This window comes from Haliotis rubra, unplaced genomic scaffold (assembly GCF_003918875.1).
Source record: "Haliotis rubra isolate DU_JTF1 unplaced genomic scaffold, ASM391887v1 Scf967, whole genome shotgun sequence".
NCBI classification, from domain to species: Eukaryota; Metazoa; Mollusca; class Gastropoda; order Lepetellida; family Haliotidae; genus Haliotis; species Haliotis rubra.
In genome coordinates this window covers 152357-167202 of record NW_025767709.1, presented here as the reverse complement: position 1 = coordinate 167202, position 14846 = coordinate 152357, and the positions used below count along the sequence as shown (strand labels likewise).

The 14846-nt window shown below is 40.4% G+C and overlaps 1 protein-coding gene across 1 annotated transcript in view; it reads right to left on the bottom strand.

Annotated features, from left to right (window-relative positions):
- Positions 1-305: 305 nt before the first annotated feature.
- Positions 306-14846, bottom strand: part of LOC124265218 (rhophilin-2-B-like) — an 88382-nt gene continuing 73841 nt past the window's right edge. The window contains 14 exon segments of the mRNA XM_046700011.1: positions 306-3618; positions 3739-3888; positions 4459-4609; positions 5231-5351; positions 6377-6496; positions 7131-7287; positions 8669-8764; positions 9462-9611; positions 10109-10217; positions 11313-11421; positions 11424-11436; positions 12067-12144; positions 12360-12435; positions 13476-13604. Coding sequence (XP_046555967.1) covers positions 3256-3618; positions 3739-3888; positions 4459-4609; positions 5231-5351; positions 6377-6496; positions 7131-7287; positions 8669-8764; positions 9462-9611; positions 10109-10217; positions 11313-11421; positions 11424-11436; positions 12067-12144; positions 12360-12435; positions 13476-13604 — 1822 coding nt within the window. The 3' untranslated portion in view covers positions 306-3255.

Genomic DNA, 14846 nt, shown 5'->3' with positions numbered 1-14846 from the left:
AAAACTGCAAGTTGTAGACTGCGGGTGATGGGGACATGGTAGGTTAATACTAGACTAATCTCTCTACCCACTGTAGACCAGGGTCTCATCTCCATCCTAGTGTGACAAATACACTGGACCCATCTGCCACCATACTGTGTTCGAGACTGGTCATGATGTTAAATTAGCTGTCCAACCAAATGATTGAATCAGCAGCAACTTCGCCATGTTGTTGCTGACTCATAACTGCACATGTTTTGTAGCACATTGACATCCATTTGCTTCTTGTAATATTCAGGAATACATCTTCTTACCCAGGTTATTAAATAATATATATGTATAGTTTATGGATTCTTTTATTTATTTCGTGTACGTTTTGATACAAATTTTGTACCATTGTCAAGCAAGATTAATTTTCCCCGAATCCTGTTTAAATGAGGCAGTTTGATTTGCGGTCATGACGACACATCTAAAACAGAGTTATGGCAGCAGAATGGCCCACAGAATTTGTCATAATGGAGCGGACACACACGACACTTGGAAGTCGGGGACACCCATCCAGTAGTGACAGTGTCACACTTCAGTGTACGGCAGTGTCTGTTCTCATGATGCTACAAATGATAAATCAAGTTAGTAAACATCTTAAACGTAGTAAACAATTACAAAAGATGAGTTTATGCCATTTGTTCTCGGGGAAGATATAGGTGTCACAATTCATGATACATGTCCTTACAAATCATATTTCAAAGCAATTTATGACATCTGTTTTCTGGAATCAGTGCAAAGAAAGCTATGTTTTCAATATGTTTCCTTTAACATGTACTAAGTGTGGACCTTAAAGAATTACAAATTGGGATCATTATGATGTTCAAAATGTTGAGCACTGGTACAAATGTGTGGATGGTGGTACAGGACCATGACTGTGATGCAAGCAACATGACATCTGGGCTGGATATCGCTATCGATATAGATCATAGGGATTACAGATAAATATCAAAGACGTAACTCTCAGCAAAAATGCACCATCACTGGTGAGTGGCGACATGTTTTTGCATGAATTATTAACGAAACAGCATCCTGAACATAACTTAGAAGCAGACCATGAATAAAGTCCTAAATCTGTACATTGTGTTGGGAAACGTAAACCTTTGCCTTCTGATAACAATTTTCACATCGATAATCAATAATAATTATTCCTATTGATGATATTTCCAATCAACGATCATATTAGCCAGCCCTACATGATACAGTGGTGCGGGGCAAGTAATGGTAAAATTCTCGATAGTAATGGAGGACTGGAAGGGTACAATGCAATGACTTCAGTGTAGGCTGAACGTGGCAGTGTACTGTATGGATTATGATGAAGACTAGGAACCCACAATCAACTGTAAACAGAACAATCGTGTCAGATTCCTCAAATTCCTGTTTGGTCCTGACGAGATGATTATTTTTACAAATCAGGTCCACATTCCATAATATCATAAAACTGTCCCTTTCAGAATTATTTTGAATTTAGATAAATACGATTCTTTTCCTAGTCTGGTTCTTGGTGTCTGTGTGGTGGTCATAGTTCAGTACGGAATGATTTACTTCACACTACGTTCATCACTGCAGATGTATTACAGGTGGCTCCATGTTATGGAATGTACGACAAAATGAGTTTGTCAATGATATTAAGATTATCAGAGTGCTACTCATTACTTATACTTCGATCGCAACAGTGTTACGATACAACTACCTTGTGTATCAATACATATCATACTTCTCAAGTAATACATGACATGTCCCATGATCCTTTAGTCAAGATACTACACGATACATTTTGTGATATTCAATTTGGGCACAAACTTGTTCACATTACATGGAAACTGCGGACACGGTTGATATTACGCACTAATTCATTAAAACTGAATGACTGATACAGAATTGTAAACACTTAAGCTCATATTTAGCTATCAAATTTAGATATAGGCAGCGAGGTAACAGAAGTCTGACTATCTGTACCAATTAAGTAAAACTAAACACAACTTTTGAAAATTGAGTGAGAATTTCAAAATGACCTGATACATGGTCAGGGCGAAACTTACACACTCTGGATGTTTTCCTACAGTCTTGGAAACAACTAATTCACAGCTGTCTCAAATAAACTACGTCCCCTCCATCTATCCACAGAACTTCAGCGTCAGTACAACTCTGGTTGTACAATCATGCTGCTTCACTTTATGTTATGATCAGACAATCCAGTGATTGACTTCATGTGCATTAATTTCAAACAATCAAAATCATTTTAACAAAGAAGATATATGTAAACATAGGTATTTCTTAAGTTACAAGTACTTGTGTATGTTTGTACTTTTACTGGCTTAAAAGACATTTTCTGAAACTGGGTTGGATGGCTCTAGCCTCGGTGTACAACAATAAGTAGTTGCTTGTGTCTCACATGCATGATTAGCAAACCCAAATTTGGGTTTCATCTCCAATATCTTCAAAACAATTACAATTAACCACTGCATAAAAACCTTGAAAATTAGACATTCCTCAAATGTCATTTTGAATAACGCCAAATCAATGACTTATGTCTTCACCACACTGCTGCCCTTCAAACTGTGACTGTATGGTGTCGCTGTGATTTCTAGGAGTATCCCTCCAGGAGTCTTCACATAGCATCTGTAGCTTCCAACACCTTTGTCAACATGTAGGTCCATACGCACAACTTGTACAAAGTCTCTAGATGGCAAGCATGTCTTGTAAACCAATAATACTGGTGGCTACAATCACAATCACCTGCTGGCTTCTATGAACTGAATCACCCACTGGCTACTTTGAACACAATACCTGCTGGCTACTATGAACTGAATCACCCACTGGCTACTTTGAACACAATACCAGCTGGCTACTATGAACACAATCACACACTGGCTCGAGGGAACCTTAAGCATCAGCAAGAAGAAACCCTCAAAACAAGGAAAGACCAGATACAGGATTGCCCAGGGAGATTGGGATCCATTTTCCGCTCACAAGAGAATATACATTCGTCAGCTGTAACATTATGACCTCTTGATACTCAACACCTTTAGCGAAGACAGCTACGCGACATGTCGTAATCCAAAACACTGAACACAATGGTTGCACCTCAGCACTTATACACAAATTTGTTTCCATAGAAACACAGCACTGTGGATGCAGACGTATCTTGGTGTGTCTCAAAGACCAACACTGTCTTGCATGAACACGTCCTTTCATGAAGTAGATACCACGGACACTTCAACAGTGAGTCTACCTGGACACAATATCATCATCAAATTCATCAGATGACTTCCGTTTTTCTGACTTTTCCTTTGAAGAGTTCCGCCTCATGAAAATCCAGGGTGCACTGAGGCGACTTTTATTGCTCTTTTCGCTAGAGACACTGCTCTTAGGGCTCTGCATTCTAACAGGTGATGCAGGTAAGCTAACTGTTGCATATGGCCGATCTGCATTAAGTCTTTCCAGAAAACTCTGGCCCATGGGTGTAATCAATCGGAGTTCTAGTGAGTTTCCAGCCTGTCGAACCAGTTGAACCACTTGTTCATGTTTCGCCCACTTCGTATCCATCGTTCCAACTCCCACAACGAAATCTCCCACCTTCATGGAGCTCCTCTGCAATGAAACATTCAAAAATCAGTTAACAGGCCAAGTATACTACTCCAGTTAACTTAAAGAACACCCAGTTCTTTCATATTACTATACCTTCAGAGGACCAACACAAGCAATGCTTACCCCAGCTACACTCTCTGGTTCAATCTCAGCAACCATGACCGGTGAATCTCCACGCACACTGAAACCAAATCCTTCATCGTCACTACGATTTAGCTGCACTCTCCGGGCAGCGGACCATTCGTTCCGGGAATTGAATATGGTGATAGGACCCTGAAAGGCAACAAAACATCAAAATATTTTACATTTACTCACAAAAATATCCAACTTGTAACATCACAACTGCCCATTTCTCAAACTGACTGACTGAACTGAAAGTCCACAAGGTCAAACTGACTGACTGAACTGAAAGTCCACAAGGTCAAACTGACTGACTGAACTGAAAGTCCACAAGGTCAAACTGACTGACTGAACTGAAAGTCTATAAGGTCAAACTGACTGACTGAACTGAAAGTCTACAAGGTCAAACTGACTGACTGAACTGAAAGTCTACAAGGTCAAACTGACTGACTGAACTGAAGTCCACAAGGTCAAACTGACTGACCTGCTTCATGAGAGTCCCAAGGGCCTACTGTATTGTGAGTCAGAGGCTGGCACAATGAAGATCTTCACTTCACACAAATGTATTTCACCAAACGTTTGTCTATCATACCTTTTTCAGAACTCATAATAAAGTTGTTCCCAGTAGGAACCTCTCTACTGATGCATTACACAACAATATATTCCATTCCGTTGCGTCTGTTTGATAACTAAGTGTCATGACATAAATATAAAATGACTCACTAGTGTGGCAAAGATGTCCAAGACTTTGATTTTGGAGAACTCAGGAGGTGTGGGGTTTGTTTCCCTGTCCGCCTTTCCCTCGATACGCGGCACGGTCAGTAGCTCGGAGAAGTCATCTTCTTCCTCCAGACCCTCGAACTTCTCCAGTGTCCTGTGTACAGAGTGAGTGAGGGAGTTGGTGTTACATCAAGTTAGCAATATTCCAGACAAATCACCACAGAGTGAGTGGATGGCTGTTATTTATCTTCCAAAACTGTGTTCCACTGGAGATATTGCTTGTGTGAGATCAAACGATATCTCCTAGGAGAGACAGTTTTGGCAGTAGATTTTGTACAATGCCCTGATGTCATACATTACATGAGATCACAATGCTATGACATCAAAAACATGATGACATAACAATGCTATGACACCATAAACTTGATGACGTCCCAATGCCATGACATCACTCCACTACAAGTCTAATGGCAGAACCGTGTTCAGAGATTTACACTTTTCATTGAAAACTAATGAAGAGTGATTTTGATGATAAATATAATCTCACCCTCGTGTGTTCTGATACCAAATATATCAACACTCGTTGATAAAGGAAAAAATATCCTCTGCAAACCTCGGATATTTTCAACTTTATTAACTCATGTTGACAAAATTGATATCAGTAGACACTTGGGTGAGATTCTCTATTTCTTTCCCTCAGTACATATGAGTTTCTCATTATCATCTTTTCGTTATCACCTTTTTAAAGCTGATGATGACAACTTTTGTATCCTACCTTTCGTGAGCTTTCTGCAAAAGTTCCCGGAAGGTGTCAATCTTCCTCAGCTGCTTACACAGGTCATGAACTCGCAGGGCTTCCTCGTGACTCAGTACAGACTCTCGCAGGTGAGCCTTGCCTGCAACACAGGAGTCAGCTTATCAATGGACAGTAACTCAGTCATGAGACCAATAAAACTAACTGACCAATAAAATTCATCCTAGTTAGCTCGAAAGGACTAAGTAATTGTGCCAAGAACAAGAAAAAATCCAATAACTGGTCCTAGAGACCAGGGTCCCGTTTCACAAAGCTATCGTAGCGCTACGACTGTCGTACTTCCTATACTGTAGCATAGACTTCACAAAGACATAGACTTAGAACATTTCGACAGATAGAAAATCATTCCAGTCCTATGCTGTAACATAGACTTCACGACTGTCGTACTTCCTATACTGTAAATGCATAGACTTAATAAATCGACAAAAGGCATCACTTCCAGTTCAGTTTTGTTGAAAGATATAGAGAGGTTTTGAGTTGTGCTCGTAGAAAAATCTGCTTTAGGATCTGTTTGATATATCTATCAAGTTTTGTTGAAAATATTATATGGTTTTTTGAGTTGTGCTCCGGAAACGAAAAGCAATCCTTACTTTTGAGACTGTAAAATGTTTCATGGAAACCAAGAAAATAAAATGCCAAAAATCTAAATGCAAAAGGCACCACTTAAGGTTCTGTTTGATATATCTACCAAGTCTTGTTGAAAAATATTGAACGGTTCTTGAGTTATGCTCTGGAAACATAGACTCACTTTTGGGACTACGGGTAAAAATGCCAAAAATCGGCAAATAGCAAAAGGCACCACTTAAGGTTCTATATATCTACCTTTGTTGAAAAATATTGAACTGTTCTTGTTAGCTTCAGATAGCCTACCATGCTGAACCAGTGCTCAGAACCAGAACCTTAGCTTTAATTCAGCTACAAATTAGAACTCGATAAAACAGATAGAAACATCACCAGTGGAGTAAAGTTTCCTGTGGAGTAAATAAAAAATGAATTTCTGAGGCTCCTAATATCTGCGATAGAATGTTAATATGCACACAATGACAATAAAAAATAAGAGTCCTTGTCATAAGAGAGTTCTTACTGATAATCCATAACTGGACTCACCTAGAATCTTTCTGTCGTTGTCATTTGTGGGAATCTTGAGACCATTGTTTTCATCGCGAAGGTCGGAACCCACATGGAGCTTCTCCATCATCTGTTTAAGCTTGTCCAGGTCACCGCTGTCTGCAAGTCACAGATCAGTCAACTCCAGTCAATGCTTGTACAATTGGTAACAGACTGAACTTATGTGAGCATGTTGACATCTGACTGGATTTGCAAAAGGGTTAACACAAAAGACCCATTACAGGTTTTGTCCCGGTTTCTTTGAACACTACTTCCCTGTACAGCAGAGGCTTAACAACATCATCTGAACCAACAACCAAGTGATGCCCATTTACTTTCATTATTCATCCTCTCATTGTCTTAAAGCTTTCAACATCTTGTTACAGGTGTGAAACATCTTGTTACAGGTGTGAAGACCTGCCTTTGATCTTACATTCTCCTCGTTATATAAACACCACACTAAACATTGTAGCTATATAATGGCAATCTGTAAATAACCAATTCTGGAGCAGACAATCCAGTAATTGATATCATGACCACTGATCTACATAATTGGGATACAATGAAATTTACTAAGTTACCGAGCCTGACCACCATACCCAATTACACACCTTTTAAAACAAGCAAGGATTGCTGAAGATCAGCTCTAACTTGGATTTTCACAAGTAACAGCAGCTTATTTACATTAATTCCCATGGGAAATATTCATCATTAAGAAACACATGAAATCATTTTATCTAGCAATTCATTCTACCTTTCTGGTCCAGGAGAGCCGTGGCTACTATTGAATGAGCAAGTCCCTTGTAGTAGTAGTGTTTTGTCTGCGCCATGGCGGTCCATGTGAAGGGGAGGTAACTCTTGACAGGCTCAGCGGACATTAGTCTGTGTGTGACTCTGAACCTTTCAGAAACCTATCATCCAGAAAAATACTGTGATCGTCCATGCAGAAAAATATATATAGTCTTAAACCAACATATACTGAGAGAAACAAATAAAGGAACACAGGAAAATTCAACTGTTCCTTTAATATTTTCCAGTTTTCATCACCAGCTTTGAATAGGGCTGTGGGTGGAAATCTGGGAATAAATAAGGTACACAGCCATGAAGTGGTGATCTTTTATTTGTTTCCCTCAGTATATTACTGCCGATAAATATTTTGACCTTGGCACCATATATTCCATGATAAATAGAAAATTGCAACATGAATAGAAAAAATGTGAAAGTACATATACCAATCTTTTAAATTAATTGAAACATGAAATATACTAAATTAGTTAAAACATGTGCCTATATCTATCATGTAATACTACTTTACAACACAGTAATACAGTAAACCACAGGAGAGCTTCATAAAACGTTAAAGGAGACAGCCTATTAGCCATTCCCTGAGAAATTATGCATTGTTTGGGTATAAATAGTGCAAACTTTCGACAAATATGTTCATACATTATATATTATTTCTAAAGCTGGATATCATGACAAGGAATATTATGTATGACAACTTTTATTCTACCTTGAATACCAAACTTTAACTTACTTTAATGTAGTATTGAAAACTCACATTGTTTGTGTGTGTTTTGAAACTTAATATAGCAAAGTTAAATCTGCAGGTGACATGACTCTACACATTCTCTTCCCACAGAGGTTTCTTGTCATATCTTCCTACGAACCTCTGTTCTAATACGGCCATATTTCCCAGTACTCGTAAACTCCCCTACTGGCAAAACATTGCAACATGAATTATCTCCCTTCCTTCTATCCACTCATAACACGTGTTACATCGACTTAGATCCAACTTGACTAATAAAAGCAAATGTGGGGCCACAAATCTCCCTCCTCAGACGGGAACTTGTGTTGATGTGACACACAAGACATTTAATGGCTATCTTGTCCGTTTTCAACGAGGGAGATGGAGACTAGGGATCTGCCATTACACAACTGAGTTCTGTCTAGAAGCATACAGAAATTACCAAGGCCTTGTGAATGATCACTTTTGAAACAACGTTGCTGATTGCACAACTAAATCTGATTGCAACCAATCACAAATCCTGAACACTTGCGCCATGAAAGGGCCGCATTAGAACAGAGGTTCGTAGGAAGATATGACAAGTAACCTCTGTGGGAAGAGAATGGGCTCTAAACTGAATACATAGTCCTCAATACCAGTAATAATCCATGTCACAGATCTACATCCATTACAAGATTTGAGTTGATATACTACAGTTGAATAAACACTCTCGTAACCCCATTTGAGTCTAGACCTATTGAGGACAGACATGTACATTCACTCACATAGGCCGATTCCTGTGCTACTTTCACCAAGGACAGCACGCCGTCCGTGAGGCCATGGATGGTCTTACTCTCGAACACACACTCCTGGGACTGAGCCTGCAACATACCACATGTCCTTGTAGTCCGCTGTATTTGTACCAGCACTAGTCATTACGTCTGCATCAACACCTTAAATAGCTGTTTTGCTAAATTACAAATGTTTATATCGTTTAAATTGACTGACACTGTTACGCCATGTAATAATCCTTTAAAACCGTCCCTGTAGTTTACATGATGGAGAACAATCCATCATCATCTGATGCTGATGAATATATATTACATATCCAATAATTCAAATGTTCAGCTACTCATTACAGTTCATAAAATGCAATCAATAAGTCAATTTATATTTAAATTTCTTTTTTTAAATTCATATGTCTGGAAAATATGCAGACATTACAAAATGGTCAGGGTTGTTTGCTTGCTACAACAGATCAACACACGAAGTTAAACCCCTACTCATCATGGCAACTATGCAGAGTTCAATACTTCTAATTCATATAAATGCTCGACCAAAACTCAAAGAGTATAAAAGGGAACATACAAAACTGGCATGTTTTCCACTTGGGTGTAACCCACAAACACAGGTACGATGCTGCCAAGGAACTTGACTCAGCACAGAGAATTGCCACATCTTAGAGAGAATGTGCCCCATTTATTAATTACAGAGTTAAAACTACACTGTCTGGATTCAATTATTGTGGAGACCAGCGGCCATCCTCGCTGAGTCTGGTGAGGTAATGGAGCTGCCTACCTGCAGTAGTTCCACCAGCATGGTGAGAGTCTCCGGACGCATGTCCATACTGGGAGCATGCTTGAAGTGGGTTTCCAGGTGGCGAAAGTATCCTGCAGCTTTCTCAAAAGCTCGTATTGCCTCTTCTGATCCTGCGGTAGTCATACGATCCTGTAAAACACAAGTTAGACAAAGTGATTATTTCTATCAAATTCTGTTAGACAACTGCTATTTTACTTTGAATGAGTATTGCACTCCTCAAAACTGAGACACAATCATTGGTCCATTTTTAACACTCTGAAACATTAAAATCAAATATATATTGAAACGGGATAGGCTAGACACATTGATTAAACAGATAAATTGATTAAACCTAACCTTTGCAAAAGCTCCCCCAAAATGTAAGCCTACCGTAGACGGGACATGTGCAGTATTATGGTGCTTGATGACGTACTTACTTCATCCCTTGTCTACCGTTATTTTAGTGACAGTGATATCAGTCTTAGCATCTACACCGAAATGTCGTATCTGTTGCAATAAAGAAGCTGTCAATCCATAAAAAATTGTTCCTCAAAGGTCTGAGACTCATCTTGTCCACAAACTCTAGGGTGACCTTCCCCATATTCTTGGGCTTCCCAAAGTCCAAATGTGACATAATACTAACTGACCTGTTTACATGCAATCTGTGTACAGAGAGCTGCAATGTTGAACAACACGCTGCCCTTCTCAAAGCCTATAGCCTTCTGTGTGTTGGGGACGCCAGTCAACGAGTCATACCTGTCAACATGAAGCATTTACTGGACAAATATTCACAAATAGGTCAAGACCAAACAGCCAGGCAACAAACAACCAGATGTTACACTTTCTTGCTGTCTGTGGTCATCCTAGTTAGACTCGTAATAACATGCAGAAACAGTAGCTGAGTGATTTTCCAAGTGACAAGTTTATATATAATAGGAAAAAAAATTCCCTTGCCAAGTTTACTGAATATTTTCCACTCCTGATGTGTGGTATTTAGGATACGAAGACACACAAGATAACCTCTATATTTTAAGATGTCAATCTTAAAATATTCAGTGATATGATTTGACGTCACTCAATGAAGCAACAGTGTGGGAGTGAGCCACCCCATCATGCAGTGCCACATCATGTTCAGTCATATATGTCTACAGAATCAACCACACATCAGGAAGCCACCATCCAAACCCATTGGGACAGTCAAGGTATTATAGAGCAAGCAAACATTGCATCAGTGTGAAATAGCTCGGGTGATTGTTTTTGTCTTCACAAGGCTCTATAAAACCTGGTTGTATATGCTGGGATGATACAAGATTTTTTCTACCCCTAATCTCAAACCCTAGCCATACCCATATTCTCATATATGTTATGGTGATACAAGATTTATCCTACCACTATTCTCAAACCCTAGCCATACCCATATCCTCATATATACTGGGATGATACAAGATTTATCCTACCACTATTCTCAAACCCTAGCCATACCCATATCCTCATATATACTAGGATGATACAAGATTTATCCTACCACTATTCTCAAACCCTAGCAATACCCCTATTCTCATATATGTTATGGTCATACAAGATTTATCCTACCACTATTCTCAAACCCTAGCCATACCCATATTCTCATATACGTTGGGATGATACAAGATTTATCTTACCACTATTCTCAAACCCTAGCCATACCCATATTCTCATATATGTTGTGGTTATACAAATTTATCCTACCCCTATTCTCAATTCAAGCGAACTCAAGCCTTTGCCTTCTTTGCTCATGATCCGGGGCTGAGAAAAATCTTTTCCTATAATTTATGAAATACAACAAAGAAGTTGTAGGCCTGTACAACATACCAGTGAAAGTGTAGGGCCAGGCTTCCTTCTTCAGGGAAGAATCTCCTCTCAACGTAATACAGCTGGTTGAAGTACTCAGTGAGTAGCTCGACACCAGACCAGTCTCTCAGGGGGTCCGAATTGCCTGAAACACAAATATTAACACAAACTATGGAATACCGCCATTTGGGAACAGGAAACACATACACTTGGATATCCTGGAGCATAAAACATATTTTAAGAAATGAGGCTTGAAACACCAATTCCAGGGTACCCACAAACCGGAATATAAAACACATATTCCAAGGTACCCTATCTGGAACATGAGTGAGTGAGTATGGTTTTACGCCGCTTTTAGCAATATTCCAGCAGGGAACCCCTGAAATGGGCTTCACACATTGTGCCCATGTGGGAATCGAACCTGGGGCTTCGGCGTGACGAGCAGACACTTTAACCACTAGGCTATCCCTGCGCCCCTCTGGAACATGACTGACTGACTGAGTTTGGTTTTATGCGCTTTTAGCAATATTCCAGCAATATCACGGCGGGGGACACCAGAAATGGACTTCACACATTGTACCCATGTGGGGATTCGAACCCGGTCTTCGGCGTGACAAGCCAACGCTTTAACCACTAGGCTACCCCACCGCCACCTCTGGAACATGAACAAGTGGCACATGATATATGGAGATTTACTACAATGTCTTATACCACAACACACTGAGACAGGAATGTAATGATGGTCAGAACACAGGAACAAGTAAGAGTACGTTACCTGTCTGAGGTCCATCAGTTCCTGTATTTCCTTGTCAAACTGTCTCCCATCCTCGCTGTAGTGCTCCAGGATAACATCCTGCAACACCATCATAACCACAACTTGTAACTACAGCCACTTTAACCATCACTGGTATCACTCATACAACAAAAACAAATTTAAAAGAGGAATTAAAAAACAATTTAAATTTTTTATTCCCTGTTTGCCTGCTATTAAAAGTCACTGAAAACAGAACCCAAGGCTCTTCTGGAAGTGTTCACAGTTAATACCAGATCTGAATTGGAAATACCCACCATGAATGGCACCCGGAAATCGACATCCTTCGTTTCCTTCAGACCTAGCGGTATCATTGGCACACATCGGGAACAGCTGAAACACGACGACTCGCTCATATCAGATGATACACATAGAATAATACTGTTTAATGTACATCTACTGATATACAGAACCACAATAACATGAGCTAGTTAACAAAGTTTTGCTATCTTATAGAAGAACTGATTTCTGCCTTGTCTTTGGGTGATAATGACGACGATATTGGAGTGGGTGGTGGGGCGCTATTCATTTGACAGGCTGGTAGATCTCAACACCAAGGTTTCGTGATATGCTTGCGTGTGGATGTGGAAGATGATGGAGTGGGTGGTGGGGCGCTATTCATTTGACAGGCTGGTAGATCTCAACACCAAGGTTTCGTGTATGCTTGCGTGTGGATGTGAAAGATGGAGTGGGTGGTGGGGCTCTGCTCACTTGACAGGCTGGTAGATCTCAACACCAAGGTTTCGTGTATGCTTGCGTGTGGATGTGAAAGATGGAGGAGTGGGTGGTGGGGCTCTGCTCACTTGACAGGCTGGTAGATCTCAACACCAAGGTTTCATTTATATGCTTGCGTGTGGATGTGAAAGATGATGGAGTGGGTGGTGGGGCTCTGCTCACTTGACAGGCTGGTAGATCTCAACACCAAGGTTTCATTTATATGCTTGTGTGTGGATGTGAAAGATGATGGAGTGGGTGGTGGGGCTCTGCTCACTTGACAGGCTGGTAGATCTCAACACCAAGGTTTCGTGTTATGCTTGTGTGTGGATGTGAAAGATGATGGAGTGGGTGGTGGGGCTCTGCTTATTTGACAGGCTGGTAGACCTGGACACGGAGGTTTTGTGTGTATTAATATGTGTTTTTGTACATGCGCATATGTGAAAGATGATGGTGGGGGCAGAGTTGGGCCTACTCACTTGGCATGCTGGTAGATCTCGACACCAAGGTTTTGTGAGTGTGTTTTTATGTTCGCATGTGTGTGAGAGTTGATGTTGGGGACTACTCACTTGTCATGCTAGTAGATCTCGACACCGAGGTTTTGTGAGTGTGTTTTTATGTTCGCATGTGTGTGAGAGTTGATGTCGGGGACTACTCACTTGTCATGCTGGTAGATCTCGACGCTGCTGTTGAGGCCACACAGCTCCTCTTTCAACAGCTGAATATTTGAGTTAAAGAAGGAGAGCTCCACAGCGACCTGCTCTCTTAGTTTCTTGTTGTCCGTCGCTCTGAAATGTTCAAGGACTTGTGAAAATCCGGACAACCAAAATATTTTCTCACAAAATATATTCACTTTTGTGACCTGTCAGCAAATCTATAAACACGATAAAATAGCATTTGTTTATTTGTTGTTGAATACTTTGCTATATGCTGGCCTGTAAATCATCAGGGTAAGTGAGTGAGTTAAGTTTTACACCATGTTTGTCAATATTCCAGCAATATCACGCAGGGGGACACCAGATATTACCTTCACACATTGTACCACGTGGGGAATCGAACCCAGGTCATCGGCACAATAAGGCAATGCCCTAACCACTGGGCTACCCCACCATACTGTAAATAATCAGATCAGACCCAGACAGTGCAGAGACTGATACTGAGAAGAACAATCCATAATGTCAGGAGCCAATCCAGTTGGTGGAGTCTTACTACAAGCATAGGTTGCTGGGTACAGTTCTAATCATGGTTACCTAAGCAAGCGTTATACACAACCTCCCCACAAGGTGGCCCACCTGTGGCTATGCTTGAAAGCTGAGTCCAGATATCTTCAACTAGCCACAAGTAATGACCCCGAATGACTCCATGAAGGACCTCCCCAGTGACAATACCACCACCCAGTGACAATACCACCACCCAGTGACAATACCACCACCTAGTGACAATACAACTCTTTCATATATTACTCAGCATGCTTGGGGACAAGATCAGCAGACAATCTCAGGTGACAATACAACTCTCTTACGTTTCTCAGCATGCTTTAGATAAGTTAAAAAACAACTAGCAGAGGGATAAATTCTTTCTCTTCCAAAGCTGCTCATTCAAGTATATATTATACTACTCAAAACTTTAAGAAGATCCACTCTAGGAGGGTTGTGTAGACATACCCACCAGCCATGACCAATTAACTACAGTCATCAACAAATATAAAGAGTTCCTCAACATGCTGACAATGTAACTTCAGTGGTAAGGGCGTTGGGGTATCTTAGTGGATAAAGCGTCCGCTTGGTAGCCGAAAAGACCAGGGTTCGAGTCCCCATATGGGTACAATGTGTGAAGCCCATTTCTGGTGTTCCCCGTTGTCATATTGCTGGAAAATTGCTAGCTAAATGTGGTGTAAAACCCAACTCACTCACTCTGAGGCCAGTATCTGATACCGGTCAGAACATGTCATATATTATTGGCTACTGTAAAATGTACGATTTTCGTGATATAATGATTATAATGACTGTCATGTTTTCACTGTGAGTCGC